Raw genomic sequence first — 27,686 nt, forward strand, 5'->3', positions numbered from 1 at the left:
AAAGAAGCATGCGCCGTGTTGCATTATGGGATGTGAATTCATTGTCGGGGCGGTACATGCGCTGTAGGGTTGTGTTTTACTACCACAAGCAAAAATGGCGACGTCCCTAGGAGCTAACACATACAACAGACAGAATTGGGAAGACGCGGTAAGTATTACATCGTAGAAACAATGTGTATATTATAACCTGGAAAATGAGGCTATATGAAACCGTAAACTAAGGCCGTAATTAATTTCACTTTGCCAACACTTCAGTATGTGAATCATGATTTTCTACCAAAGGCTAACGTCAACTAGCGAACGTTAGTAGCGCAAGCATGGCTGTGTCGGAAGTTAGCTAGATAACTAGCCAACTAGAAGCCGTTTGCCACAGGTGAAAGGGGTAATTAATAGTATTTGGTTTAGTTGTTTAAATTTATTATAAACTGGCAGTAGTGGTGCGTGGGTAAAACCACCGGGGTAGCCACCCCCTGTTAATTTATATGCTTGCGACCGTTATATATATGACTAAAAAAGGCCGAGACGATAAGACAACTAATTGATTTGGCAACTACTCGGCCTCCGACCTCAAGCCGCTACATAGGGCAGTGCGTACGACCCAGTACATCACTGGGGTCAAGTTTCTTGCCATCCAGGACCTCTATACCAGGCGGCGTCAGAGGAAGGCCCTACAAATTACCAAAGACTCCAGCCACCCTAGTCATAGACTGTTTGTTATCCATGCATAGTCACTTTATCTCACTTTATCATGTACATATTAGCTCGACTAACCTGTGACCGCGCACATTGACTCTACGGTAACCCCTCTATATAGCCCCTCTACTGTTATTTTATTGTTGTTCCTTAATTGTTTATTTTTTTACTTCAGTTTATTTGAGTAAATACTTAACACTTATTTTTTTTTCTTAAATGCATTGTTGGTTAAGGGCTTGTAATGTAAGCATTTCACTGTAAGGTCTACACCTGTTGTTTTCAGTGCATGTGACGATAACATTGGATTTGATTTAGAACCACAGAGTTACAGCAAGTCGCAAAGAACTGCCGCTGCCTCCACTATTCCAGCACCATTTCACCTTCAATATTTGAACATAATCAAATCAGCTCTGCTTAGTCTAATACAGTGACAACTAAAATATAGCAAAAACAATTTAGTCCAAACAAAGTAAGCTAAATATGATGTGGCTGTCCATGGTTCAGAACGCATGTTCACTCACCCTACTTGTAGAGAAACGCCAATGCCGCCATCCTCATGTTGACAAAACGGTCTATCACTCTGACATACACTACATTTATTTTTTGTTGTCCTAGGCTACCTGCCTAACAGTCTAAATCACTATCTCTATCCATGGCTAATTTAACACAACAAGGTGCAACAATTCCAGTTTTTCTGTCAATGACATGCGCTCAATGGGATTTGAAAGGAGTGACGCCAAATCCAAGCTGGCTTCCCTTTACACTTTTTTTTTTGGTGTGCCAGGACCAAATGTCCTACAGCAATGTCCTACTCGTTTGGACCAGACAGCGTCAGATAAATGGCCTACACGTAGAAAGACAGAGGGGTGCTGTTTTGCTCTCTCGGATGCTTTCTCCTGTGAGATACAATTCGCAAGAGGTTGAAAGTATGACATTTATGCAGGATAAATGGTTTTTATTAATTTTTTGGGAATCCTGACTTCACATGGCATCCATAAATACAAGCCACTCTAAACTGGGTGTTTTAAGCCCTGACTGCTTATTGTCTGAAAGCTGTGGTATATTTAAGCAATAAGGTCCGAGGGGGGGGGGGGATGTAGTATCTGGCTAATATACCACGGCTAAGGGATGTTCTTATGCGCAACACAGAGTGCCTGGACACAGCCCTTAACCGTAGTATATTGACCATGTATCACAAACCTCTGGGGGGGGGTTAAGTGATAATGCCAAAGAAGCTGGTGGATAATGTTTTTGGGAAGTATTCAGACTCCTTGACTTTTTCCACATTTTGTTACGTTACAACCTTATTCTAAAATGCATTATTCTTATTCTGCTAAATGACTTAAATGTAATGTAAATGTAAAATGGATTGAAGTTTCTTTCCTCATTCTACATACAAAACCCCATAATGAGAAAGAAAAAAGTTTTTGTGTGTGCAAATGTATAAAAAAAAATATAATAACTGAAATATAACATTTACATCAGAGGTTGAACGATTAATCAGAATGGCAGATTAATTTGGGCCGAATTATTTTTTTTAATAAAAAAAAAAAGGTTTTCATAACAATCGGTAATCGGTATTTTTGGCCGCTGATTTTCTTTAAAAAAATGTACTTTTTTTTAATTCATTGGTAATTTTTTAAATTTTATTTATTTTAAATTTAAAAATATATATTTTTTAATTTTTACACCTTTTATTTAACTAGGCAAGTCAGATTAAGAACACATTTTTATTTTCAATGACGGCCTAGGAACGGGGGTTAACTGCCTTGTTCAGGGGGGATTCGTTTTTGCAACCTTCTGGTTACTAGTCCAACGCTCTAACCACCTGCACTCCACGAGGAGCCTGCATGGCAGGCTGACTACCTGTTACGCGAGGGCAGCAACAAGCCAAGGTAAGTTGCTAGCTAGCATTAAACTTATCTTATAAAAAACTATCAATCTTAACATAATCACCAGTTAACTACACATGGTTGATATTACTAGTTTATCTAACGTGTCCTGCGTTGCATATAATCGATGCGGTGCCTGTTAATTTGTCATCGAATCACAGCCTACTTCGACAAACGGGTGATGATTTAACAAGCGCATTTGTGAAAAAAGCACTGTCATTGCACCAATGTACCTAACCATAAACATCAATGCCTTTCTTTAAAATCAATACACAAGTATATATTTTTAAACCTGCATATTTAGTTAATATTGCCTGCTAACATGAAATTGTGTCACTGCTCTTGCGTTCATTGCCTGGCTCGTTGCGAACTAATTTGCCAGAATTTTACGTAATTATGACATAACATTGAAGGTTGTGCAATGTAACAGGAATATTTAGACTTAGGGATGCCACCCATTAGATAAAATACGGAACGGTTCCGTATTTCACTGAAAGAAAAAACGCGATGATAGTTTCCAGATTCGACCATATTAATGACCTAAGGCTCGTATTTCTGTGTGTTTATTATATTATAATTAAGTCTATGATTTGATAGAGCAGTCTGACTGAGCGGTGGTAGGCACCAGCAGGCTCGTAAGCATTCATTCAAACAGCACTTTCGTGCGTTTTGCAAGCAGCTCTTCGCAATGCATTGCGCTGTTTATGATTTCAAGCCTGTCAACTCCCAAGATTAGGCAGGTGTAACCGATGTGAAATGGCTAGCTAGTTAGCGGGTGCGCGCTAATAGCGTTTCAAACGTCACTCGCTCTGAGACTTGTAGAGCAAGGGGAACAACTACTCCATGGGTAACGCTGCTTCGAGGGTGGCTGTTGTCGATGTGCTCCTGGTTCGAGCCCAGGTAGGAGCGAGGAGAGGGACGGAAGCTATACTGTTACACTGGCAATACTAAAGTGCCTATAAGAACATCTAAAAGTCAAAGGTATATGAAATACAAATCGTATAGAGAGAAATAGTCCTATAATAACTACAACCTAAAACTTCTTACCTGGGAATATTGAAGACTCATGTTAAAAGGAACCACCAGCTTTCATATGTTCCCATGTTCTGAGCAAGGCACTTAAACCTTAGCTTTCTTTCATGGCACATATTGCACTTTTACTTTCTTCTCCAACACTTTGTTTTTGCATTATTTAAACCAAATTGAAAATGTTTCATTATTTGAGGCTAAATTGACTTTATTTATGTATTATTTTAACATAATATAATACATAAAGTGTTCATTCAGTATTGTTGTAATTGTTATTATTACAAATAAATACAAAAAAATCGGCCGATTTAATCGGCAGCGGTTTTTTTTGGGGTCCTCCGATAATCGGTACCGGCATTGAAAAATCATAATCGGTCGACCTCTAATTTACATATTTGGCTTCAATTCAAATATTTGTCTATTATTGTAAAGTAGAATAATTAGTTATAGTAATGATTATTTAATGCAAACAATACCAGCAAATGCAGTTTTAAAAAAATTATAAATTTAGTGACAATCTCTTTTGAAACAGTCAAGCTGAGTTTTGGTGCTTTTTAAGTGAAATATGAAAACCAATGTCGTGCAATATTTGAATGTTTTCTCAGTTTGTACTTTTTGGCTGAAGTCATATTTAAAAGCTCAGCATGGCCTCTGTTAAAGATATCTCAGTGATTTAAAAATATCTGAATTTTGGACATTTTGTAATTTTCAGAACTATATAAAAAATCACCACAATTTGACACTGAAGGGTTTCCCTAGGCTGCCACACGTCAATTCTTTATAAATTCAGCTGTGCTTGTTTGTCCCATTGGGCACATCAGCTTAGAGACAGGGGAGATATAGTTATATTGACTAATATGTACACACGACTTGGACAGTCAGAGGAAAAGGGGTCCCTCAATAACCATCACATAGAATAGGACAGGCTCATGTGAACTGGCAGTGTATGAATTGTAAGGATGTTGAGCCCTATCTTTTAGGGGTTCAGTTACAACCGGTTACGCGAAAGCGACCTGACACATCAACCAGCCATGAGAAGTACTGTCAGGTTGCACAGATGGTATTCCGGGTTGACTTTAGAGGACAATCCTCTCTTTTGCCAACTTCTCTCTATATGCCTCCAGTTCCCATATAGGCCTAATAGGTCTGGCCTGCATACATCAGACTTAATTTTGTATGTTATCTCTTGTCATTGTAGAGCCTCCAGAAATATTAGCCTATTACGTTAGTATTTTGATTCTAACTCAAAACACACTTGTAAACTGTCAGCAGCTCACAGATCACTGCACCTGTACATAGCCCATCTATAATTTAGCCCAAACAACTACCCCTTCCCCTACTGTATTTAATTGTTTATTTATTTTGCACCCTGTTATTTCTATTTCTACTTTGCACTTTCTTCCACTACAAATCTACCATTACAGTGTTTTACTTGCTATATTGTATTTACTTTTCCACCATGGCCTTTTTTCCCTGTACCTCATCTCACCTCATTTGCTCACATTGTATATAGACTTATTTTTCTACTGTATTATTGACTGTATGTTTGTTTTACTCCATGTGTAGCTCTGTGTTGTTGTATGTGTCGAACTGCTTTGCTTTATCTTGGCCAGGTCGCAATTGTAAATGAGAACTTGTTCTCAACTTGCCTACCTGGTTAAATAAAGGTGAAATAAATACATTTAAAAAAGTAAACAAACACTCACCTTACTCTCTCTCTTGGGTGTGAACCCTGCAACCCAAACCTTCACACAGGAAGTTTGTGCTCTCAGGATAGGCTTATATTTAGGCTTTCTGATGAGGTGGTTGATATTGAAGACCTGAAAGGTTAGAAGTTTGACTGAAACCACATCTTCCAACAGATGGTAAAGTAGGTGCTACTGGGTCCAGCACTTGTAGCATATGGCCAGAGTACACACTGGGTCAAGCAAGAAATGTGAGAATGTGTAGCTTGTGACCAGAGAAACCACGAAGGGTTGTTACAATAGACCGGGATTGCTCTGTGTTGGATGCACTTATGTTTTAATTAACCTTTTTGTATTTTCTTCCAGGATTTCCCAATTCTGTGTCAGACATGTTTGGGGGAAAATCCATATATCCGAATGGTGAGTTTTTCTTTCCAGTTTGTATTTGCACTTATTTGAAATGTAAACTTTTGCTGCAGAATCCTCAATTTTATACTCATGTTTTCTTTAACAGAGCAAAGAGAAGTATGGGAAAGAATGCAAGGTAATATAACTCATTATTCCAGTTTACTCCTCTTATGCAAAATAGGAAGCGCAGTATTCAGTGAATAAAGTGTTCTGCATATCTGGAAATATTGCATGGGGCCCTGCCACTATGTTCAATGGCCATGTTTAACCCCCTAGAGTCTCTCTACAGCTAGAGGAAATCTAATTAGCATAATAATAAAAAATACCCATAAAAATCTGTCAGTTTAATAAAACAAAATTGCATTGGATGCGTCTCAATCGAACTGTTGGAATCATGGAAATAGAATGATGATTCTAATTCTATAGTTACAATATAATAGTGGGCACTTCGAATACAGTGTTTGGCCTGACAACGAATGAAAATGTCAGGGAGGAGTTACTGTGACAGGGTAGGAACCAGTGTTGCGTTTACTAGGGGACCCTATAATCTTTTGGCTACGTTGAATGTTTTCTCTTACTTCATATAGCTAACGTATTCATGCTTTGTGTATTCCTCTTTGATTTAGAAGATACGGATGCACAAACATACTGATTTAGGTATAAACCATCGCAGGTATTATCAGACTGTATAGTTAATTACATTTGCTCTCAGTACAATTATTAGCTAGCGATTAGCATTAGCAGCTAATAAGGTTGCGAAGGGTCAGGAAATTTTCCATGGGAAGTTAAGCCTGGGAATTTTGGAAATTTTGCTTAAATTCATCAAAAAAGTTAGCTTATAACAGTGAAACTTTTTTGTGGGATACACATGGCAATTCTAGGTCTTGTGGCATATTTTGGTTAAACTGTCCCCAATTAAATGGAATTGCAACCCTCTGCATGCACAGTGCATTCTTCCATCACATGTACAGTGCATTCTTCCATCACATGTACAGTGCAGTCTTCCATCACATGAACAGCTGATTCTCAAGCTCTTGCACAATGAGATGCTGTTGAGCCCACACTACTACACTGTCTGAGCCAATGACTACATGCTTTCTGGTAAGTTTTAATTACAATACTGGGTGGGGTGAATATATTTCATGACAATTTTTTGTCAACTAGTAAATAGTAGCCTACAGTAAAGTGTGTTTAAATCATTTCTAACTGTTAACAATTTCTGCTAGTTAGTTTTTGCTACCGTGTGGATTTCAGCTTGCTTGAGCCTGCTAACTGAGGAGTGTATCATTTTTAAACATTTATCTTACAAAGGAGTTGTTTTAATCTAACTGCTTAACTATATCTGTACATGGAATTGTATTTTATTTTTTCTCTAATCTTTACAGGAAAATGCCACAGGCGCTAACTCTCTGATGTGTGGAGACATTTCACTGCAGCTAATGTAGAAGGAAAAGCTGTGTACATTTGCAAATACTGTGCCAAATCATATGTTGGACCACAGAAGGTATTTGCACTGGTGACAGACAATGCTGCTAACATGAAGGCTGCTTGGTCTAAAGTGGAGGAGTCCTACCCTCACATCACACCCATTGGCTGTGCTGCTCATGCATTGAATCTGCTCCTCAAGGACATCATGGCACTGAAAACAATGGATACACTCTGTAAGTGATCCAAGGAAATGGTTAGGTATGTGAAGGGTCATCAAGTTATAGCGGCAATCTACCTCACCAAGCAAAGTAAGAAGAATAAGAGCACCACATTGAAGCTGCCCAGCAACACCCTTTGGGGTGGTGTTGTCATGTTTGACAGTCTCCTGGAGGGGAAGGAGTTTCTCCAAGAAATGGCCATATCACAGTCTGCCGATATGAACAGCCCCATTAAGAGGATCCTCCTGGATGATGTATTTTGGGAGAGAGTGGTAAGCTGCCTGAAACTCCTGAAACCTATAGCAGTAGCCATTGCATGGATTGAGGGAGACCATGCCATCCTGTCTGATGTTCAGACTCTGCTTGCAGATGTAAGAGAAGAAATCTGTACTGCCCTGCCTACTTCACTGTTGCTCCAAGCAGAGGAAACTGCAGTTCTGAAATGCATCAACAAGCTTGAAGACTTCTGTCTGAAGCCCATACACGCCGCAGCGTACATGTTGGACCTCTAAGTATGCTGGCAAGAGCATCCTGTCTGGTGCAGAGATCAACAAGGCCTATGGTGTCTGGATGAGGGCAAGGTTCTTGGCCGTCTGGTGAAGTAAACCTCTAAGCAAGGGTTTTGGGATGGAGGTACAATATGGCAGTCGTGCCAACCTATCATCAGCCACCTGGTGGAAGGGACTTTGTGGATCTGAGGCTCTTTCCCCTGTTTCCGCCATCATCCTCCAAATCCCACTAATATCAGCTGCCTCAGAGCGCAACTAGTCCTTGTTTGGGAACACACACACCAAAGCACGCAACAGGCTGACCAATACAAGGGTTGAAAAATTGGTGGCCTGGCAATGAGCCATCCTCAACAAGGTTGGACAGTGAAGAGGAGGCCTCAGTCTGATGTTCAAAAGGTGGACATTGAGGAGGTCCAGGGAGAAGACATGGAAGCCTGGGGAAGACAACCAAAGCTAAAGTTTATAGACTCTCATTTTAGAGATGTACAGTTGAAGTCAGAAGTTTACATACACCTTAGCCAAATACATTTACTAAATGTTTCACAATTCCTGACATTTAATCCAATAAAAAAATTCCCTGTCTTAGGTCAGTTAGGATCACCACTTTATTGTAAGAATGTGAAATGTCAGAATACTAGTAGAGAGAATTATTTATTTCAGCTTTAATTTCTTAAATCACATTCCCAGTCGGTCAGAAGTTTACATACACTCAATTAGTATTTGGTAGCATTGCCTTTAAATTGTTTCACTTGGGTCAAACGTTTCGGGTAGCCTTCCACAAACTTCCCACAAGAAGTTGGGTGAATGTTGGCCCATTCCTCCTGACAGAGCTGGTGTAACTGAGTCAGGTTTGTAGGCCTCCTTGCTCGCACACGCTTTCTCAGTTCTGCCCACACATTTTCTATGGGATTGAGGTCAGGGCTTTGTGATGGTCACTCCAATACCTTGACTTTGTCCTTAAGCCATTTTGCCACAACTTTGGAAGTATGCTTGGGGTCATTGTCCATTTGGAAGACCCATTTGTGACCAAGCTTTAACTTCCTGACTGATGTCTTGAGATGTTGCTTCAATATGTTAACATAATTTTCCGTCCTCATGATGCCATCTGTTTTAAGTGCACCACTCCCTCCTGCAGCAAAGCACCCCCACAACACGATGCTGCCACCCCCGTGCTTCACGGTTGGTATGGTGTTCTTCGGCTTGCAAGCCTCCCCTTTTTCCTCCAAACATAATGATGGTCATTATGGCCCAACAGTTCTATTTTTGTTTCATCAGACCAGAGGACATTTCTCCAAAAAGTACAATCTTTGTCCCCATGTGCAGTTGCAAACTGTGGTCTGGCTTTTTTATGGCAGTTTTGGAGCAGTGGCTTCTTCCTTGCTGAGTGGCCTTTCAGGTTATGTTGATATAGGACTCGTTTTACTGTGGCTATAGATACTTTTGTACCTGTTTTTCCTCCAGCATCTTCACATGGTACTTTGCTGTTATTCTGGGATTGATTTGCACTTTTCACACCAAAGTATGTTCATCTCTAGGAGACAGAATGCATCTCCTTCCTGAGCGGTATGATGGCTGCGTGGTCCCATGGTGTTTATACTTGCGTACTATTGTTTGTACAGATGAACGTGGTACCTTCAGACGTTTGGAAATGGCTCCCAAGGATGAACCAGACTTGTGGAGGTCTACAATTTTTTTTCTGAGGTCTTGTTTGATTTCTTTGGATTTTGATGTCAAGCAAAGAGGCACTGAGTTTGAAGGTAGGCCTTGAAATGCATCCACATGTACACCTCCAATTGACTCACATGATGTCAAGTAGCCTATCAGAAGCTTCTAAAGCCATAACATAATTTTCTGGAATTTCCCAAGCTGTTCAAAGGCACAGTCAACTTAGTGAATGTAAACTTCTGACCCACTGGCATTGTGATACAGTGAATTATAAGTGATATAATCTGTCTGTAAACAATTGTTGGAAAAAGTACTTGTCATGCACAAAGTTGTCCTAACTGACTTGCCAAAACTATAGTTTGTTCACAATAAATTTATAGTGGTTGAAAAACGAGTTTTAATGACTCCAACCTAAGTGTATGTAAACTTCCACCTTCAACTGTATGTTGAAAATGTTTTTGGGAGATGTGAAGGATCATTCAATATTCCCTTTCTTTTGTTGTTCAGTGAAATCATCCCATGTGAAGAGTCAACTCATTTAATAAAAGTTCAATTCGTAGTTATTTTTTATTGGAAGGATTTAATCATTTGCAATTATGTCTACTCATAAGGTTAAAGGTTTATGTTTCTGTCTCCATATGATATGGTAAATATACTGCTCAAAAAAATAAAGGGAACACTTAAACAACACATCCTAGATCTGAATGAATGAAATAATCGTATTAAATACTTTTTTTCTTTACATAGTTGAATGTGCTGACAACAATCACACACAAATAATAAATGGAAATCCAATTTATCAACCCATGGAGGTCTGGATTTGGAGTCACACTCAAAATTAAAGTGGGAAACCACACTACTTGCTGATCTAACTTTGATGTAATGTCCTTAAAACAAGTCAAAATGAGGCTCAGTAGTGTGTGTGGCCTCCACGTGCCTGTATGACCTCCCTACAACGCCTGGGCATGCTCCTGATGAGGTGGCGGATGATCTCCTAAAGGGATCTCCTCCCAGACCTGGACTAAAGCATCCGCCAACTCCTGGACAGTCTGGTGCAACGTGGCGTTGGTGGATGGAGCGAGACATGATGTCCCAGATGTGCTCAATTGGATTCAGGTCTGGGGAACGGGCGGGCCAGTCCATAGCATCAATGCCTTCCTCTTGCAGGAACTGCTGACACACTCCAGCCACATGAGGTCTAGCATTGTCTTGCATTAGGAGGAACCCAGGGCCAACCGCACCAGCATATGGTCTCACAAGGGGTCTGAGGATCTCATCTCGGTACCTAATGGCAGTCAGGCTACCTCTGGCGAGCACATGGAGGGCTGTGCGGCCCCCCAAAGAAATGCCACCCCACACCATGACTGACCCACCGCCAAACCGGTCATGCTGGAGGATGTTGCAGGCAGCAGAACGTTCTCCACGGCGTCTCCAGACTCTTGTCACGTGCTCAGTGTGAACCTGCTTTCATCTGTGAAGAGCACAGGGCGCCAGTGGCGAATTTGCCAATCTTGGTGATCTCTGGCAAATGCCAAACGTCCTGCACGGTGTTGGGCTGTAAGCACAACCCCCACCTGTGGACGTCGGGCCCTCATACCACCCTCATGGAGTCTGTTTCTGACCGTTTGAGCAGACACATGCACATTTGTGGCCTGCTGGAGGTCATTTTGCAGGGCTCTGGCAGTGCTTCTCCTGCTCCTCCTTGCACAAAGGCGGAGGTAGCAGTCCTGCTGCTGGGTTGTTGCCCTCCTACGGACTCCACGTCTCCTGATGTACTGCCCTGTCTCCTGGTAGCGCCTCCATGCTCTGGACACTACGCTGACAGACACAGCAAACCTTCTTGCCACAGCTCGCATTGATGTGCCATCCTGGATGAGCTGCACTACCTGAGCCACTTGTGTGGGTTGTAGACTCCGTCTCATGCTACCACTAGAGTGAAAGCACCGCCAGCATTCAAAAGTGACCAAAACATCAGCCAGGAAGCATAGGAACTGAGAAGTGGTCTGTGGTCCCCACCTGCAGAACCACTCCTTTATTGGGGGTGTCTTGCTAATTGCCTATAATTTCCACCTGTTGTCTATTCCATTTGCACAACAGCATGTGAAATGTATTGTCAATCAGTGTTGCTTCCTAAGTGGACAGTTTGATTTCACAGAAGTGTGATTGACTTGGAGTTACATTGTGTTGTTTAAGTGTTCCCTTTATTTTTTTGAGCAGTGTATATCCAATGCCAATATCTACATTTTAAATGGTATTAATAGTAATTTGCATATATTTCCGCTAATTTCCATATATTCCCATTCATTCCCACGGAAAGCTTCCACCTCTGAATATTCCCCAAAAATGTGCAACCCTAGCGGCTAACAAGATTTAGGCCCAACTTGCTAAGAAAATACAAACTAGCTGTTTGCAGTTGTAAGAAGCGTAGCACCACAGCTAAATGACAGCAGCAGAAACACTGAACTCTGTGCTCTCCACTTCTCCTCCCCTCAGATCTGTGCTCGTCCTTTCACTGTGTTCCGCTGGTGTCCAGGAACAAGGATGCGCTTCAAGAAAACAGAGGTGTGTCAGACCTGCAGCAAGATGAAGAACGTCTGTCAGACCTGTCTGCTTGACCTGGAGTACGGTACGTCATATAATTCAGAGATTCCTTACCTGTACCACCTTACTCAGTGTTTTCCACAAGTACGTAGAGTAGCCAGCTGGGCCCCCTGGGTTTGAAATTCTTTGCCAAAGGACCTCTATTTTAGTGGCCTCTGGTACATTGTGATGCCTTGATTCCATCTGAAATGGACAGCAACATTATTGAATACTTTATTGAGTTTACCTCCCAGGATTGGAAAAGTGTGTTGTGGTGGAAGACTACTTTTTACTCTTTAAATTACTGACAATGTATGAATTAGTGTAGGGCAGGGTTCACTTTTGAATGCTGGCGGTGCTTTCACTCTAGTGGTAGCATGAGACCGAGTCTACAACCCACACAAGTGGCTCAGGTAGTGCAGCTGTGGCAAGAAGGTTTGCTGTGTCTGTCAGCGTAGTGTCCAGAGCATGGAGGCGCTACCAGGAGACAGGCCAGTACAGCAGGAGACGTGGAGGAGGCCGTAGGAGGGCAACAACCCAGCAGCAGGACCGCTACCTCCGCCTTTGTGCAAGGAGGAGCAGGAGGAGCACTGCCAGAGCCCTGCAAAATGACCTCCAGCAGGCCACAAATGTGCATGTGTCTGCTCAAACGGTCAGAAACAGACTCCATGAGGGTGGTATGAGGGCCCGACGTCCACAGGTGGGGGTTGTGCTTACAGCCCAACACCGTGCAGGACGTTTGGCATTTGCCAGAGAACACCAAGATTGGCAAATTCGCCACTGGCGCCCTGTGCTCTTCACAGATGAAAGCAGGTTCACACTGAGCACATGTGACAGACGTGACAGAGTCTGGAGACGCCGTGGAGAACGTTCTGCTGCCTGCAACATCCTCCAGCATGACCGGTTTGGAGGTGGGTCAGTCATGGTGTGGGGTGGCATTTTTTTGGGGGGCCGCACAGCTCTCCATGTGCTCGCCAGAGGTAGCCTGACTGCCATTAGGTACCGAGATGAGATCCTCAGACCCCTTGTGAGACCATATGCTGGTGCGGTTGGCCCTGGGTTCCTCCTAATGCAAGACAATGCTAGACCTCATGTGGCTGGAGTGTGTCAGCAGTTCCTGCAAGAGGAAGGCATTGATGCTATGGACTGGCCCGCCCGTTCCCCAGACCTGAATCCAATTGAGCACATCTGGGACATCATGTCTCGCTCCATCCACCAACGCCACGTTGCACCACAGACTGTCCAGGAGTTGGCGTATGCTTTAGTCCAGGTCTGGGAGGAGATCCCTCAGGAGACCATCCGCCACCTCATCAGGAGCATGCCCAGACATTGTAGGGAGGTCATACAGGCACGTGGAGGCCACACACACTACTGAGCCTCATTTTGACTTGTTTTAAGGACATTACATCAAAGTTGAATCAGCCTGTAGTGTGGTTTTCCACTTTAATTTTGAGTGTGACTCCAAATCCAGACCTCCATGGGTTGATAAATTGGATTTCCATTGATTTATTTCTGTGTGATTTTGTTGTCAGCACATTCAACTATGTAAAGAAAAAAGTATTTAATAATAAGATTATTTCATTCATTCAGATCTAGGATGTGATATTTTAGTGTTCCCTTTGTTTTTTTGAGCAGTGTATGTACATATACACACATACATAGAGCTCTGGAAAAAAATTGAGACCACTGCAATATTATCCGTTTCTCTGGTTTTACAATTTATAGGTATATTTTGCGGTAAATTAACATTTTGGTTTTATTCTATAAACTACTGACAACATTTCTCCCAAATTCCAAATACAAATATTGTTATATAAAGCATTTATTTGCAGAAAATGACAACTGGTCAAAATAAAGACCCTGTCATAGCCAACCCAATCTCCAGACCAGAACCCCATTGAAAACCTCTGGAATGTGATCAAGAGGAAGATGGATGGTCACATGCCATCAAACAATGCCGAGCTGCTTGAATATTTGCACTAGGAGTGGCATAAATTCACCCAACATCAATGTGAAAGACTGGTGGAGGGCATGCCAAGACTCATGAAAACTGTGATTGAAAATCAGGGTTATTCCACCAAATATTGATTTCTGAACTCTTCCTAAGTTAAAACAGTGTTGTGTAGTTTAAAAATGAATATGAACTTCTTTTATTTGCATTATTTGAGGTCTGACAACACTGCATCTTTTTTGTTATTTTGACCAGTTGCCATTTTCTGCAAATAAATGCTCTAAATGATAACTTGGGAATTTGGGAGAAATGTTGTCAGTAGTTTATAGAATAAAACAAACAATTTAATTTTACCCAAACACATACCTATAAATAGTAAAACCAGAGAAAGTGATAATTTTGCAGTGGTCTCTTAATTTTTTCCAGAGCTGTATATATTTTGGGGGGGGGGACATTAAAAACTAAAACAACAGGAACAGGAAATCAGCTCTAAGTGAATTTAGTTTCGGAAATCTGTTCCCAAGTATTCCCATGCATAATAGAGATGATTGTAAACTAATAATTGATTGGATTTATATAGCACTTCTCTACCAACGGAGGTAATCAAAGCACCTTACATAGTTGAGGGAAAATTCACCTCATCCACCATCAATGTCTAGCACCCAACTCAGTGACACATGGTGACCACTTTTGCCCCAGAACTCTCACCACATATCAGCTATCGGGTGGAGAGGTGTGGAGTGATATATGCCAATTAGGAATGAGGGTGATGATTAGGTGGCCATGATGGAATGTGGCCAGGTTTGGAATTTAGCCATGACACCGGAGTGAACACCACTACTCATACAATAAGTGCCATGGGATTTTGAATGACCACAAAGATTCAGCACACCCGTTTTTAAAGTCCCATCCGAAAGACTGCGCCCTACGCAGTACAGTGTTCCCAGAAGTAATTAAGGTTTGAAATTATTCTGTTTTTGTCAAATATTATCTGTTTCAGGCTTCTTGCAGTCAATTTGCAGTCTAAAATAATATATTTCCATATATTTTTATTATGTGGCCCCCCCTGACCATCCGCTCAAGAAAAATTGGCACACAACTGAATCTAGTTGATGATCCCTGGTGTAGGCTATTGTTACTTCGTTTTGGATATTGTCTAGGGGCGGCAGCGTAGCCTGTGGTTAGAGCGTTGGACTAGTAACCGAAAGGTTGCAAGTTCAAATCCCCGAGCTGACAAGGTACAAATCTGTTAACCCACTGTTCCTAGGCCATCATTGAAAATAAGAATTTGTTCTTAACTGACTTGCCTAGTCTTATTTAAAATGTGGTCTGCACATTATCTTGAAAAATAAATTAATGGTTTTGTTTTTTAGATCTCAAAATAAAATGTTTTAAATATATAGAACACCTAATTTTGTATAAGTCTACAACAATGCTTAAACCAAATCAGGAGACCACTTTTGAGGTCTGGGAAAAACCGGAGAATTTTTGATTTGGGTGTAGTTACCCTTTTAATTCAAGTGGGCACCTAGGTGTTTTAGCAGTGTTTTTGTAGCGCACGTGATGGTAGCGTTTGCAAAACGTGTATATATACCCACTGGATTGATGAATATAATCATATCATTCTGCCATGTAAGCATAGGCTACTTTGTAGTTAATGTTTAATTGAGAAGGTTTTTGGGAAAGCTTTTTCTTCTAACAGAAGACTGTTTTCATTAGCATCATCGCTAACGCCTACACAAAGTGGCAGATGTGCGCACCACACACACAGATGGGCATTCTCGTTGTCTCTTCGGAAAGGTGATTCCCTAATTTTCATATTTGGACCAGAATGAGGCGCTCCACTACCCATTGTTCCTGCAGTGATGATTCTTCATCAAATGTTATCTGCAGATAATCACCAAAAAGCCTAGGCCTACCAGTAGCCTATGCAAATTAAAGAGCCAAATGAATGGCTCTCACCGATTCGGTAAGGTACACTGACTGACTAGTCACTCACTTTTGTGTCACTGCCTGGCAAGCCCCGACACCCTAGGAAAGGAAACCTAGGAAATCCTTTGGTTTACTTGTCCCGATGCGATACCATGGACATATAACCACGTTGCATGATTTATGAATGGCAAAGGGATATAGGAGGTTGATTTTATTCAGTCAGTTCAACACCTGTTTTTAAACTGGTCAACACTCACCGTTCAGTTTTTTATTTTATGTTACCTTTATTTAACCAGGTAGGCCAGTTGAGAACAAGTTCTCATTTACAATTGCGACCTGGCCAAGATAAAGCAAAGCAGTGCGGCAAAAACAACAACAGAGTTACACATGGGATAGACAAACGTACAGTCAATAACACAATAGAAAAATCTATGTACAGTGTGTGCAAATGTAGTTAGATTAGGGAGGTAAGGCAATAAATAGGCCATAAAGGCAAAATAATTACAATTTAGCATCAACACTGGAATGATAGATGTGCAGATGATGATGTGCAAGTAGAGATACTGGGGTGCAAAAGGGCAAAAAAAACTATATGGGGATGAGGTAGTTGGGTGTGCTATTTAGAGTTGCTATGTACAGTGATCAGTAAGCTGCTCTGACAGCTGTTGCATAAAGTTAGAGAGGGAGATATAAGTAATCAATCAACGCACAGTAAATAGCCTTCTATGCCCCATGACTCCACGTGGCTGGCTATGTGAAACACTCAAAATAATATTAACTGTCAGCCTAAGTTGTGGATTTCAACTCATCGTTACCACTTACACTGTGAAACATTACGAACACCTGCTCTTTCCATGGCATAGACTGACCAGGTGAGTCTAGGTGAAAGCTATGATCCCTTATTGATGTCACTTGTTGAATCCACTTCAATCAGCGTAGATGGAGAGGAGACAAGTTTAAAGAAGGATTTTTAAGCCTTGAGACATGGAGAGGGTGACTGGGCCAGACAAAATATTTAAGTGCATTTGAACAGGGTATGGTAGTAAGTGCCAGGTGTACCGGTTTGTGTCAAGAACTGCAACGCTGCTGGATTTTTCACACTGAACTATTTTTCTTGTGTGTATCAAGAATGGTCCACCACCCAAAGGACTTCCAGCCAACATAACACAACTGTGGGAAGCATTGGCATCAACATGGGCCAGCATCCCTGTAGAACGCTTTTGACACCTTGTAGAGTACATGCCTGACAAATTGATGCTGTTCTGAGGGTGAAAAGTGGGGGGTGTGTGTAACTCCAATATTAGGAAGGTGTTCTTAATGTTTCGTACACTCTGTGTACATAACATGGGACGTGCAATTTCACGAGCATCATGCTCTCTCCCTCGTCCGTGTAAAGAAATTTGACTGCAGCCAGAGATCTGTATATGTCTCTGTCCTGACAATGGGAGTCGTTGTCCCAAAGGCGAATTGTTTCGCCCAGTACCTTGCCCTGAACTTTAGTCTGTTACTAGCCAGCTTCCACCTGGTACTCAACCCTTCACCTTAATGACTGATGCCCTATGTACATAATAATTAAACACTGGTCACTTAAGTAATATTTACATACCGTTTTACACACCATATGTATATACTATATTCTAGTTAAGACTCATCTTATATAACTACTGCCATACACACCTTTTCTGTTCATATACTGTCCATAATGTCTATTATACACACCATCATATACATAGTGTATTTGGAAAGTATTCAGAACCCTTGGCTTTTTCCAGATTTTGTTATGTTACAGCCTTATTCTGAAATTGATCAGTTGTTTTCCACCTCATCAATCCACACACACAAAAACAGATTTTTTGAAATATTTGCAGCTTTATTAAAAATAAAAAACTGAAATCATATTTGCATAAGTATTCAGACCCTTTACTCAGTACTTTGTTGAAGCACCTTTGGCAGCGTTTACAGCCATGAGACTTCTTCGGTATGACGCGTCAAGCTTGGCACATGTATTTGGGGAGTTTCTCCCATTTGTTTCTGCTGGTTGGATGGGGAGCATCGCTGCAAAGCTATTTTCAGGTCTCTCCGGAGATGGTCGATAGGGTTCAAGTCTGGGCTCTAGCTGGGCCACTCAAGGAAATTCAGAGACCTGTCCCAAAGCCACTCCTGTGTTGTCTTGGCTGTGTGCTTAGGGTCGTTGTTCTGTTGGAAGGTGAACCTTTGCCCCCAGAATCTTGTTTCCCTAGGTGCCTTTTGTCATGTGCCTTTTACTGAGGAGTGGCTTCCGTCTGGCCACTACCATAAAAGCCTGATTGGTGGAGTGCTGCAGAGATGTCCTTCTGGGAGGTTCTCCCATCTCCACAGAGGAACTCTGGAGCTCTGTCATGGTGACCATCGGGTTCTTGGTCACCTCCCTCACCAAGGCCCTTCTCCCCCAATTGCTCAGTTTGGCTGTGCGGCCAACTCTTGGAAAAGTCTTGGTGGTTCCAATCTTCCGATTTAGAATGATGGAGGCCACTGTGTTCTTGGGGACCTTCAATGCTGTACAATTTTTTTGGTACCCTTCCCCAGATCTGTGCACAATTCTGTCTCTGAGCTTTACGGACAATTCCTTTGACCTCATTGCTTGGTTTTTGCTCTGACATGTACTGTCAACTAGAGGTCGACCGATTTTATGATTTTCATCTGACTATTGGAGGACCAAAAAGTCGATACCGATTTAATTAGACCATTTTTTTTTTTTTTTTTATCAAAATATTTGTAATAATGACAATTACTACAATACTGAATGAACAATGAACACTTTATTTTAACTTAATATAATACACAAATAAAATCTATTAAGTCTGAAATAATAAAACATGCTCAATTATGTTTAAATAATGCAAAAAGTGTTGGAGAAAAGTGCAATATGTGCCATGTAAAAAAGCTAACGTTTAAGTTCCTTGCTCAGAACATATGAAAGCTGTTGGTTCAATATTCCCAGTTAATAAGTTTTAGGTTGTAGTTATTATAGGAATTATGACACGTCAACTATTTCTCTACCATTTTGTATTTCATATACCTTTGACTATTGGATGTTCAAATAGACACTTCAGTATTGTCAGCCTATTCTCAGGAGTTGATGGGCTTGAAGTCATAAACAGCGCTGTGCATCAAACATTGCTAAGAGCTGCTGCAAACACAGTAAAGTTTGAATGAGTGCTTACGAGCCTGCTGCTGCCTACCACCAACCGCTCAGTCAGACTGCTCTATCAAATCAGAGACTTAATTATAATATAATAATCACAGAAATACGAGCCTTTGGTCATTAATATGGTCAAATCTGGAAACTATAATTTCGAAAACAAAACGTTTATTCTTTCAGTGAAATACGGAACCGTTATGTATTTTATCGAACGGGTGGCAACCCTAAGTCTAAATATTGCTCTTACATTGCACAACCTTCAATGTTATGTCATAATTATGTAAAATTCTGGAAAAATAGTTCACAGTTAGCAATGAGCCAAGCGGCCCAAACTGTTGCATATACCTGGACTCTGCTTGCACTGAATGCAAGAGAAGTGACCCAATTTCCCTAGTTAATATTGCCTGCGAACATGAATTTCTTGTAACTAAATATGCAGGTATAAACACACACACTTCTGTGTATTCATTTTAAGAAAGACATTGATGTTTATGGTTATGTACATTTGTGCAGCGATAGTGCTTTTTTCACGAATGCGCTTTTGTTAAATCATCACCCGTTTGGCGAAGTTGAAGTCGGCTGTGATTCGACGATAAATTACAGGCACCGCATTGATTATATGCAACACAGGACAAGCTAGTTAACTACACATGGTTGATGATATTACTAGGTTAACGAGTGATTATGTTTAGATTTGTTTTGTTTTTTTTGTTGTTTTTTTAACAAGAAGTTTAATGTGAGCTAGCAACTTACCTTGGCTTCTTGCTGCCCTCGCGTAACAGGTGGTCAGCCTGCCATGCAGTTTCCTCGTGGATTGCAATGTAATAGGCCATAATCGTCGCCCAAAAATAAGGATTACCGATTGTTATGAACTTGAAATTGGCCCTGCCGATTAATCGGTCGACCTCTACTATCAACTACGGGTCCTTATATAGACAGGCGTGCCTTTCCAAATCATCTCCAGTCATTTGAATTCACCACAGGTGGACTCCAACTTATAGAAACATCTCAAGGATGATCAATGGAAACAGGATGCACCTGAGCTCAATTTTGAGTCTGATAGCAAAGGGTCTGAATACTTATGTTTTTTCAAATTTATTTTTAATCCGTTTTAGAATAAAGCTGTAACGTAACAAAATGTAGAAAAAGAGAAGGGGCCGGAATACTCTCGGAATACCTCTAATTTGGATGTATATTTTTTTCTATTGTTAGTTATTACTGCACTGTTGGTGCTAGAAACATCTGCAAAATCTGTATGCAAACCCAAAAAATGTGGTTGTGTTTGGGAAGGCCGGTGACAAGCTTAGGTCCAAAATATAGAGGGAAAAAATAATTTGATCCCCTGCTGATTTTGTACGTTTGCCCACTGACAAAGAAATGATCAGTCTATAATTTTAATGGTAGGTTTATTTGAACAGTGAGAGATGGAATAACAACAAATTCCAGAAAAACGCATGTCAAAAAAATTATAAAACGATTAGCATTTTAATGAGGGAAATAAGTATTTGACCCCCTCTGCAAAACATGACTTAGTACTTGGTGGCAAAACCCTTGTTGGCAATCACAGAGGTCAGAAGTTTCTTGTAGTTGGCCACCAGGTTCTCAGGAGGGATTTTGTCCCACTCCTCTTTGCAGATCTTCTCCAAGTCATTAAGGTTTCGAGGCTGACGTTTGGCAACTTGAACCTTCAGCTCCCTCCACAGATTTTCTATGGGATTAAGGTCTGGAGACTGGCTAGGCCACTCCAGGACTTTAATGTGCTTCTTCTTGAGCCACTCCTTTGTTGCCTTGGCCGTGTGTTTTGGGTCATTGTCATGCTGGAATATCCAACCACGACCCATTTTCAATGCCCTGGCTGAGGGAAGGAGGTTCTCACCCTAGATTTGACGATACATGGCCCCGTCCATCGTCCCTTTGATGCGGTGAAGTTGTCCTGTCCCCTTAGCAGAAAAACACCCCCAAAGCATAATGTTTCCACCTCCATGTTTGACGGTGGGGATGGTGTTCTTGGGGTCATAGGCAGCAGTCCTCCTCCTAAAACACGGCGAGTTGAGTTGATGCCAAAGAGCTCCATTTTGGTCTCGTCTGACCACAACACTCACCCAGTTGTCCTCTGAATCATTCAGATGTTCATTGGCAAACTTCAGACGGGCATGTATATGTGCTTTCTTGAGCAGGGTGACCTTGCGGGCGCTGCAGGATTTCAGTCCTTCACGGCGTAATGTGTTACCAATTGTTTTCTTGGTGACTATGGTCCCAGCTGCCTTGAGATCATTGACAAGATCCTCCCGTGTAGTTCTGGGCTGATTCCTCACTGTTCTCATGATAATTGCAGCTCCACGAGGTGAGATCTTGCATGGAGCCCCAGGCCGAGGGTGATTGACAGTTCCTTTGTGCTTCTTCCATTTGCGAATAATCACACCAACTGTTGTCACCTTCTCACCGAGCTGCTTGGCGATGGTCTTGTAGCCCATTCCAGCCTTGTGTAGGTCTACAATCTTGTCCCTGATATCCTTGGAGAGCTCTTTGGTCTTGGCCATGGTGGAGAGTTTGGAATCTGATTGATTGCTTCTGTGGACAGGTGTCTTTTATACAGGTAACAAACTGAGATTAGGAGCACTCCCTTTAAGAGTGTGCCCCTAATCTCAGCTCGTTACCTGTATAAAAGACACCTGGGAGCCAGAAATCTTTCTGATTGAGAGGGTGTCAAATACTTATTTCCCTCATTAAAATGCAAATCAATTTATAACATTTTTTACATGTTTCCTGGATTGTTTTGTTTTTCTGTCTCTCACTGTTCAAATAAACCTACCATTAAAATGATAGACTGATAATTTCTTTGTCCGTGGGAAAACGTACAAAATCAGCAGGGGATCAAATACTTTTTTCCCTCACTGTAAGCCCATAGAAAGTGGAAAATATAGCCCGCTGATTAGCCGACTGCCAGCGCTAATGGAAAACACTGCTTACCACCTGTTCAAGTCATGGGGACCTTGACTTTACTAAAGCCACATGTAATTGAGTTTTGGTTAAACCTAAAGCATACCGAGGAGCAGGGTATTGCACCTTCGCCCATAGTGTAAAAAAGGCTGGATTAATGTAAGCCAAAACAATTCTTCTGTAAATATTATTAACATTCTTTTGATGAGGAAATCGCATCAGGAAACCAGTTTTGTGCATGAATGAGTTTGAGAATGTGCACGAACGTTCTCTTAATGCTGCAATATGTACTGTTTTGGGCGACCTGACAATGTTCACATCGAAGTGTGAGTTATAGAGCTGTCATTCTCATTGAAAGCAAGTCTAAGAAATGGTCGTTTTGTTTTATGTGTGCTATTTCTGTGTTTCCCGTTTTTAAGTTTCGGTTTTGTACACCAGCTTCAAACAGCTGAAAATACAATGTTTTTGATTGTGATAGATACTGTTTCACAGCGGTTTAGATGGTACAATGATTCTCTACAATATACTTTTTGGTTTTGTCACACAAACTGAAATTAGGCGAACTATTAGAATTTTAGCAACCAGGTAATGGCGGAGCCATTTCTGCATAGTAAGTCTTTAAATTTGTCTAACATTGCTACAGCAGCGTTCAGTAACAATGTTCAAACCTACATCGGTTACATTTTGAAATGGAAAACCAAAGCGTGCCAAATCAGAACAGAACCGAACCCATAAAAAGTACCCAGGTTGAAACCCCTTATAAAAGTTCCAGTTCAGTACCGAATCCAAGACATTTACACGTCTGTGATCGACAGGTTTGCCAATCCAGGTCAGAGACACCGGGCTGGACATCAAGGATGACGTGCCAAAGTCAGACGTGAACAAGGAGTACTACACACAGAACGCTGAGAGAGAGGTATATGTGGAGAGAGCTGCATCCCTGGTATTTCTGTGTTCACAAATTCAACTTCCAGTGTTTTACCCCTGTTAACCCCTCTATCTCCCTGACTCCCTTTGTCCTCAGATAGGGAACTCGGATGGGACACGGCCAGTGGGTCTGCTGGGTAAGGCCCCCAGCTCCAGTGAGATGCTGCTGAAGCTGGCCCGTACTACACCCTACTACAAGAGGAACAGACCCCACATCTGCTCCTTCTGGGTGAAGGGAGAGTGCAAGAGAGGAGAGGAGTGTCCTTATAGGTGAGAGCGCAATCTAAAAGATAGAGCTATCTCTTTATAAGGGCTACAGTTGGGTCGTGTGTGTACAGTCCAATGACTATATAGATACAGCTCCTCCTGTCTGTGTGATTTGTATTGACATTTCACTTGGTGGTGCTGTTGAGCAAGAAATCAACCTACATTGACTGGGGAGAACTCTATTCCTTCTCATGCACACTCTCTCCGCACCATCAGGCACGAGAAGCCCACAGACCCAGACGATCCCCTGGCAGACCAGAACATTAAGGACCGTTACTATGGTATCAATGACCCTGTGGCTGACAAGCTGCTGAAACGGGCTTCCACCATGCCTAGACTGGACACGCCTGAGGACAAGACCATCACCACACTCTATGTAGGGGGGATGGGAGATACCATCTCAGACGCAGAGCTGAGGTAGGGTTCTGATTATAGTGTCAGTTGATTTGAACAGTTTTTTTTGCTTTTCCAAAATATCATACCAGGATTGCTAATTATTTTAGTCAGTTTGAATGATCTGTGACGCAGTTGGGAACTTGTGCCCTCAATCGTTGTCTGTCTGTTTCTACAGGAATCATTTCTATCAGTTTGGGGAGATCCGGACCACCACCATTGTCCAGAGGCAGCAGTGTGCCTTCATCCAGTTTGCCACACGGCAGGCAGCTGAGCTTGCTGCAGAGAAGTCCTTCAACAAGCTCATCATCAACGGACGCAGGCTCACCGTCAAGTGGGGCAGGTAAGAGGTCAAAGCTTACCAGTTGTGAGGAAAGGAGGAGAATGTATTGTAAGTCCTTCCTTTCTAGCCAGATGGTGACAACCTTGTAGAAAGGGCAGGGCAAACATATTTGGGAGGCTTTATATTTGGTCTCCATGCAACTGTGCACCCTACTCACTGTGTACCCTAATGTGTTGTGACTGTCCAGGTCTCAGGCAGCCAGAGGGAAGGAGGCCTTCCAGGATGGGGTCAGTGAGATGGGAACCAGATTAGACCCTGTGCCAGGACTGCCTGGAGGTAAGTCTGTTTGATGTCTGGGAGGCTTTGAAAGACTGTGTGAGCCTGAGCCTATCTGTGTTCGTGTTCTGACTGTCTTCTCTCTCCCACAGCTCTCCCCCCACCCCCTGCTCTGGAAGAAGACGCTTCCACTAACTACTTCAATCTGGACCCTGGTGCATCTCCTAATGTCATGAACATCTCTCTGCCCCCGCCGCCCGGCATCAACCCACCACCTCCAGGTACCAGTCACACCTTTGTCGCCTTGGAAAAATGCTGGCAAAAAAAGAAATGTCCCTTTTTCAGGACCCCGTCTTTCAAAGATAATTTGTAAAAATCCAAATAACTTGACAGATCTTCGTTGTAACGGGTTTAAACACTGTTTCCCATGCTTGTTCAATGAACCATAAACAATGAACATGCACCTGTGGAACTGTCATTAACCTCTATGGGCTAGGTGGGACGCCTACTCAACAGCCAGTGTAATCCCGTGGCGCGTTATTCAAATGCCTTAGAAATGCAAAAACTTCAATTTTTCAAACATATGACTATTTTACACGATTTTAAAGATAAGACTCTCGTTAATCTAACCACACTGTCCGATTTCAAAAAGGCTTTATAACGAAAGCAAAACATTAGATTATGTCAGCAGAGTACCCAGCCAGAAATAATCAGACACCCATTTTTCAAGCTAGCATATAATGTCACATAAACCCAAACCACAGCTAAATGTAGCACTAACCTTTGATCTTCATCAGATGACAACCCTATGACATTGTTATACAATACATGCATGTTTTGTTCAATCAAGTTCATATTTATATCAAAAACCAGCTTTTTACACTAGCATGTGACTAGCATTCCGACCGAACACTGCCGGTGAATTTACTAAATTACTCACGATAAACGTTCACAAAAAGCATAACAATTATTTTAAGAATTATAGATACAGAACTCCTCTATGCACTCGATATGTCCGATTTTAAAATAGCTTTTCGGTGAAAGCACATTTTGCAATATTCTCAGTAGATGGCCCGGCATCACAGGGCTAGCTATTTAGACACCCAGCAAGTTTAGCACTCATCAAAGTCAGATTTACTATAAGAAAAATGTTATTACCTTTGCTGTCTTCGTCAGAATGCACTCCCAGGACTTCTACTTCAATAACAAATGTTGGTTTGGTCCAAAATAATCCATCGTTATATGCAAACAGCGGCGTTTTGTTCGTGCGTTCAAGACACTATCCGAAAGGGTAAATAAGGGTTACGAGCATAGCGCAATTTGTGACAAAAGATTTCTAAATATTCCATTACCGTACTTCGAAGCATGTCAACCGCTGTTTAAAATAAATTTTTATGCCATTTTTCTCATAAAGCGATAATATTCCGACCGGGAATCTGCGTTTTAGGTAAACAGACAAAAGAAAAGAAAGCATTCGGTCGACTCGGGCACGCGCCTAAGCCCATAGTACTCTGTTTGGCCACTTGCCAAAAGCGATAAAGTGTTTCAGCCAGAGCCTGCCTCGATATCCTTCAGCTTTTTCCCGGGCTCTGAGAGCCTATGGGAGCCTTAGGAAGTGTCACGTTATTGCAAAGATCCTCAGTCTTCAATAAAAAGAGCCAAGATAAAACACACCTTGTCAGACAGGCCACTTCCTGCATGGAATCTTCAGGTTTTGGCCTGCCATTTGAGTTCTGTTATACTCACAGACACCATTCAAACAGTTTTAGAAACTTTAGGGTGTTTTCTATCCAAAGCCAATAATTATATGCATATTCTAGTTACTGGGCAGGAGTAGTAACCAGATTAAATCGGGTACGTTTTTTTTATCCGGCTGTGTCAATACTGCCCCCTAGCCCTAACAGGTTAAGACACTAACAGCTTACAGACGGTAGGCAATTAAGGTCACAGTTATGAAAACTTAGGACACTAAAGAGGCCTTTCTACTGACTCTGAACAACACCAAAAGAAAGATGCCCATGGTCCCTGCGCATCTGCATGAACGTGCCTTAGGCATGCTGCAAGGAGGCATGAGGACTGCAGATGTGGCCAGGGCAATAAATTGCAATGTCCGTACTGTGAGACGCCTAAGACGGTGCTACAGGACAGACAGCTGATCGTCTTCGCAGTGGCAGACCACGTGTAACAACACCTGCACAGGATCGGTACATCTGAACATCACACCTGGTGGACAGGTACAGGATGGCAACAACAACTGCCTGAGTTACACCAGGAACGCACAATCCCTCCATCAGTGCTCAGACTGTCCGCAATAGGCTGAGAGAGGCTGGACTGAGGGCTTGTAGGCCTGTTGTAAGGCAGGTCCTCACCAGACATCACCGGCAACAACGTCACCTATGGGCACAAACCCACCATCGCTGGGCCAGACAGGACTGGCAAAAAGTGCTCTTTGACGAGTCGCAGTTTTGTCTCACCGGGGATGATGGTCGGATTTGCGTTTATCGTCGAAGGAATGAGCGTTACACCGAGGCCTGTACTCTGGAGTGGGATTGAGGTGGAGTGTCCGTCAATGTCTGGGGCGGTGTGTCACAGCATCATCGGACTGAGTTTGTCATTGCAGGCAATCTCAACGCTGTGCGTTACAGGAAAGACATCCAAATATTTACACCAGTTAAATTTGCTGAATATAAACGTAGTTGAGAGTGAGAGGACATTTTTCTTTTTTTGCTTAGTTTAGTATGTCGCTGAGCTAGCGCTCAGACAATGTCACACCTAATGTGTGCCTCGTTCATTATTTATGTTGTGTTTTTTTACCTTCAGGTTTTGGCGCTCCTATGTTCCACATGGGTTCGATGGGTCCCCCTCCTCCCATGGGCATGAGACCCCCAGGACACATCCACTACCCGTCCCAGGACCCCCAGCGCATGGGTGCCCATGCTGCCCGCCATGGCGACTAGTTGCCATGGCGATACTTCGCTATGCCAAACATCTCTGGTTGAGATAATTGCCCTGGGCAGAAGTTTCTCTTAGGCACAGTTCTAGGATCAGCTTACCCTCCCCAAATCCTCACCATCGTAATTAGGGGGTGAAATGCAAAACTGACCTTAGATCAGCATCCAGTGGCAATGTCATCTTACTTTGAGGTTCACCAGGGTGTTAGAAAATATCATGGATCAGTGTATTGAGACTTACAACATCAGAATGGAGGAATTGTTGAAATGTACAAAGCATCCTGCAGAGCAGCCTCTTGAAAGGACAATTTTTAGACCTGTTGATTTTCATTCATATTATGGATTTGATTTTTGATACAATGTTTATTTTCCACAAAATGATTCAGTTTATTATTGTAATGTTTTGTTGTCCACTTCTGCCATTAAAACAAGTTCTCTATCATTTACATTTAACGCAATCAATATCAATCCTTTATGA

General features: G+C 42.0%; 1 protein-coding gene across 1 annotated transcript; it reads left to right on the top strand.

Moving 5' to 3' along the window:
• The first annotated feature begins 26 nt into the window (after positions 1–26).
• On the top strand, positions 27–27,654 carry LOC106604840 (pre-mRNA-splicing factor RBM22). The gene is made up of 11 exons (XM_014199892.3): positions 27–148; positions 5,666–5,719; positions 5,814–5,843; positions 12,021–12,153; positions 22,927–23,027; positions 23,136–23,308; positions 23,522–23,722; positions 23,877–24,041; positions 24,229–24,317; positions 24,410–24,538; positions 27,078–27,654. The coding sequence occupies exons 1-11, from the start codon at positions 95–97 to the stop codon at positions 27,212–27,214; spliced, it is 1,266 nt and encodes a 421-aa protein (XP_014055367.1). The 5' UTR covers positions 27–94; the 3' UTR covers positions 27,215–27,654.
• The last annotated feature ends 32 nt before the right edge of the window (positions 27,655–27,686 follow it).

The sequence above is a fragment of the Salmo salar genome, chromosome 05, assembly GCF_965601325.2.
Source record: "Salmo salar chromosome 05, fSalSal1, whole genome shotgun sequence".
NCBI classification, from domain to species: Eukaryota; Metazoa; Chordata; class Actinopteri; order Salmoniformes; family Salmonidae; genus Salmo; species Salmo salar.

What these genes read in the sequence shown, in the direction of transcription:
- LOC106604840 (XM_014199892.3), top strand. Translation starts at nt 95, where the DNA reads ATGGCGACGTCCCTAGGAGCTAACACATACAACAGACAGAATTGGGAA. An exon ending in TCTGCTTGACCTGGAGTACG is followed by an intron (nt 12,154 to 22,926) that starts GTACGTCATATA and finishes TGTGATCGACAG; the next exon opens with GTTTGCCAATCCAGGTCAGA. An exon ending in CTCACCGTCAAGTGGGGCAG is followed by an intron (nt 24,042 to 24,228) that starts GTAAGAGGTCAA and finishes GTGACTGTCCAG; the next exon opens with GTCTCAGGCAGCCAGAGGGA.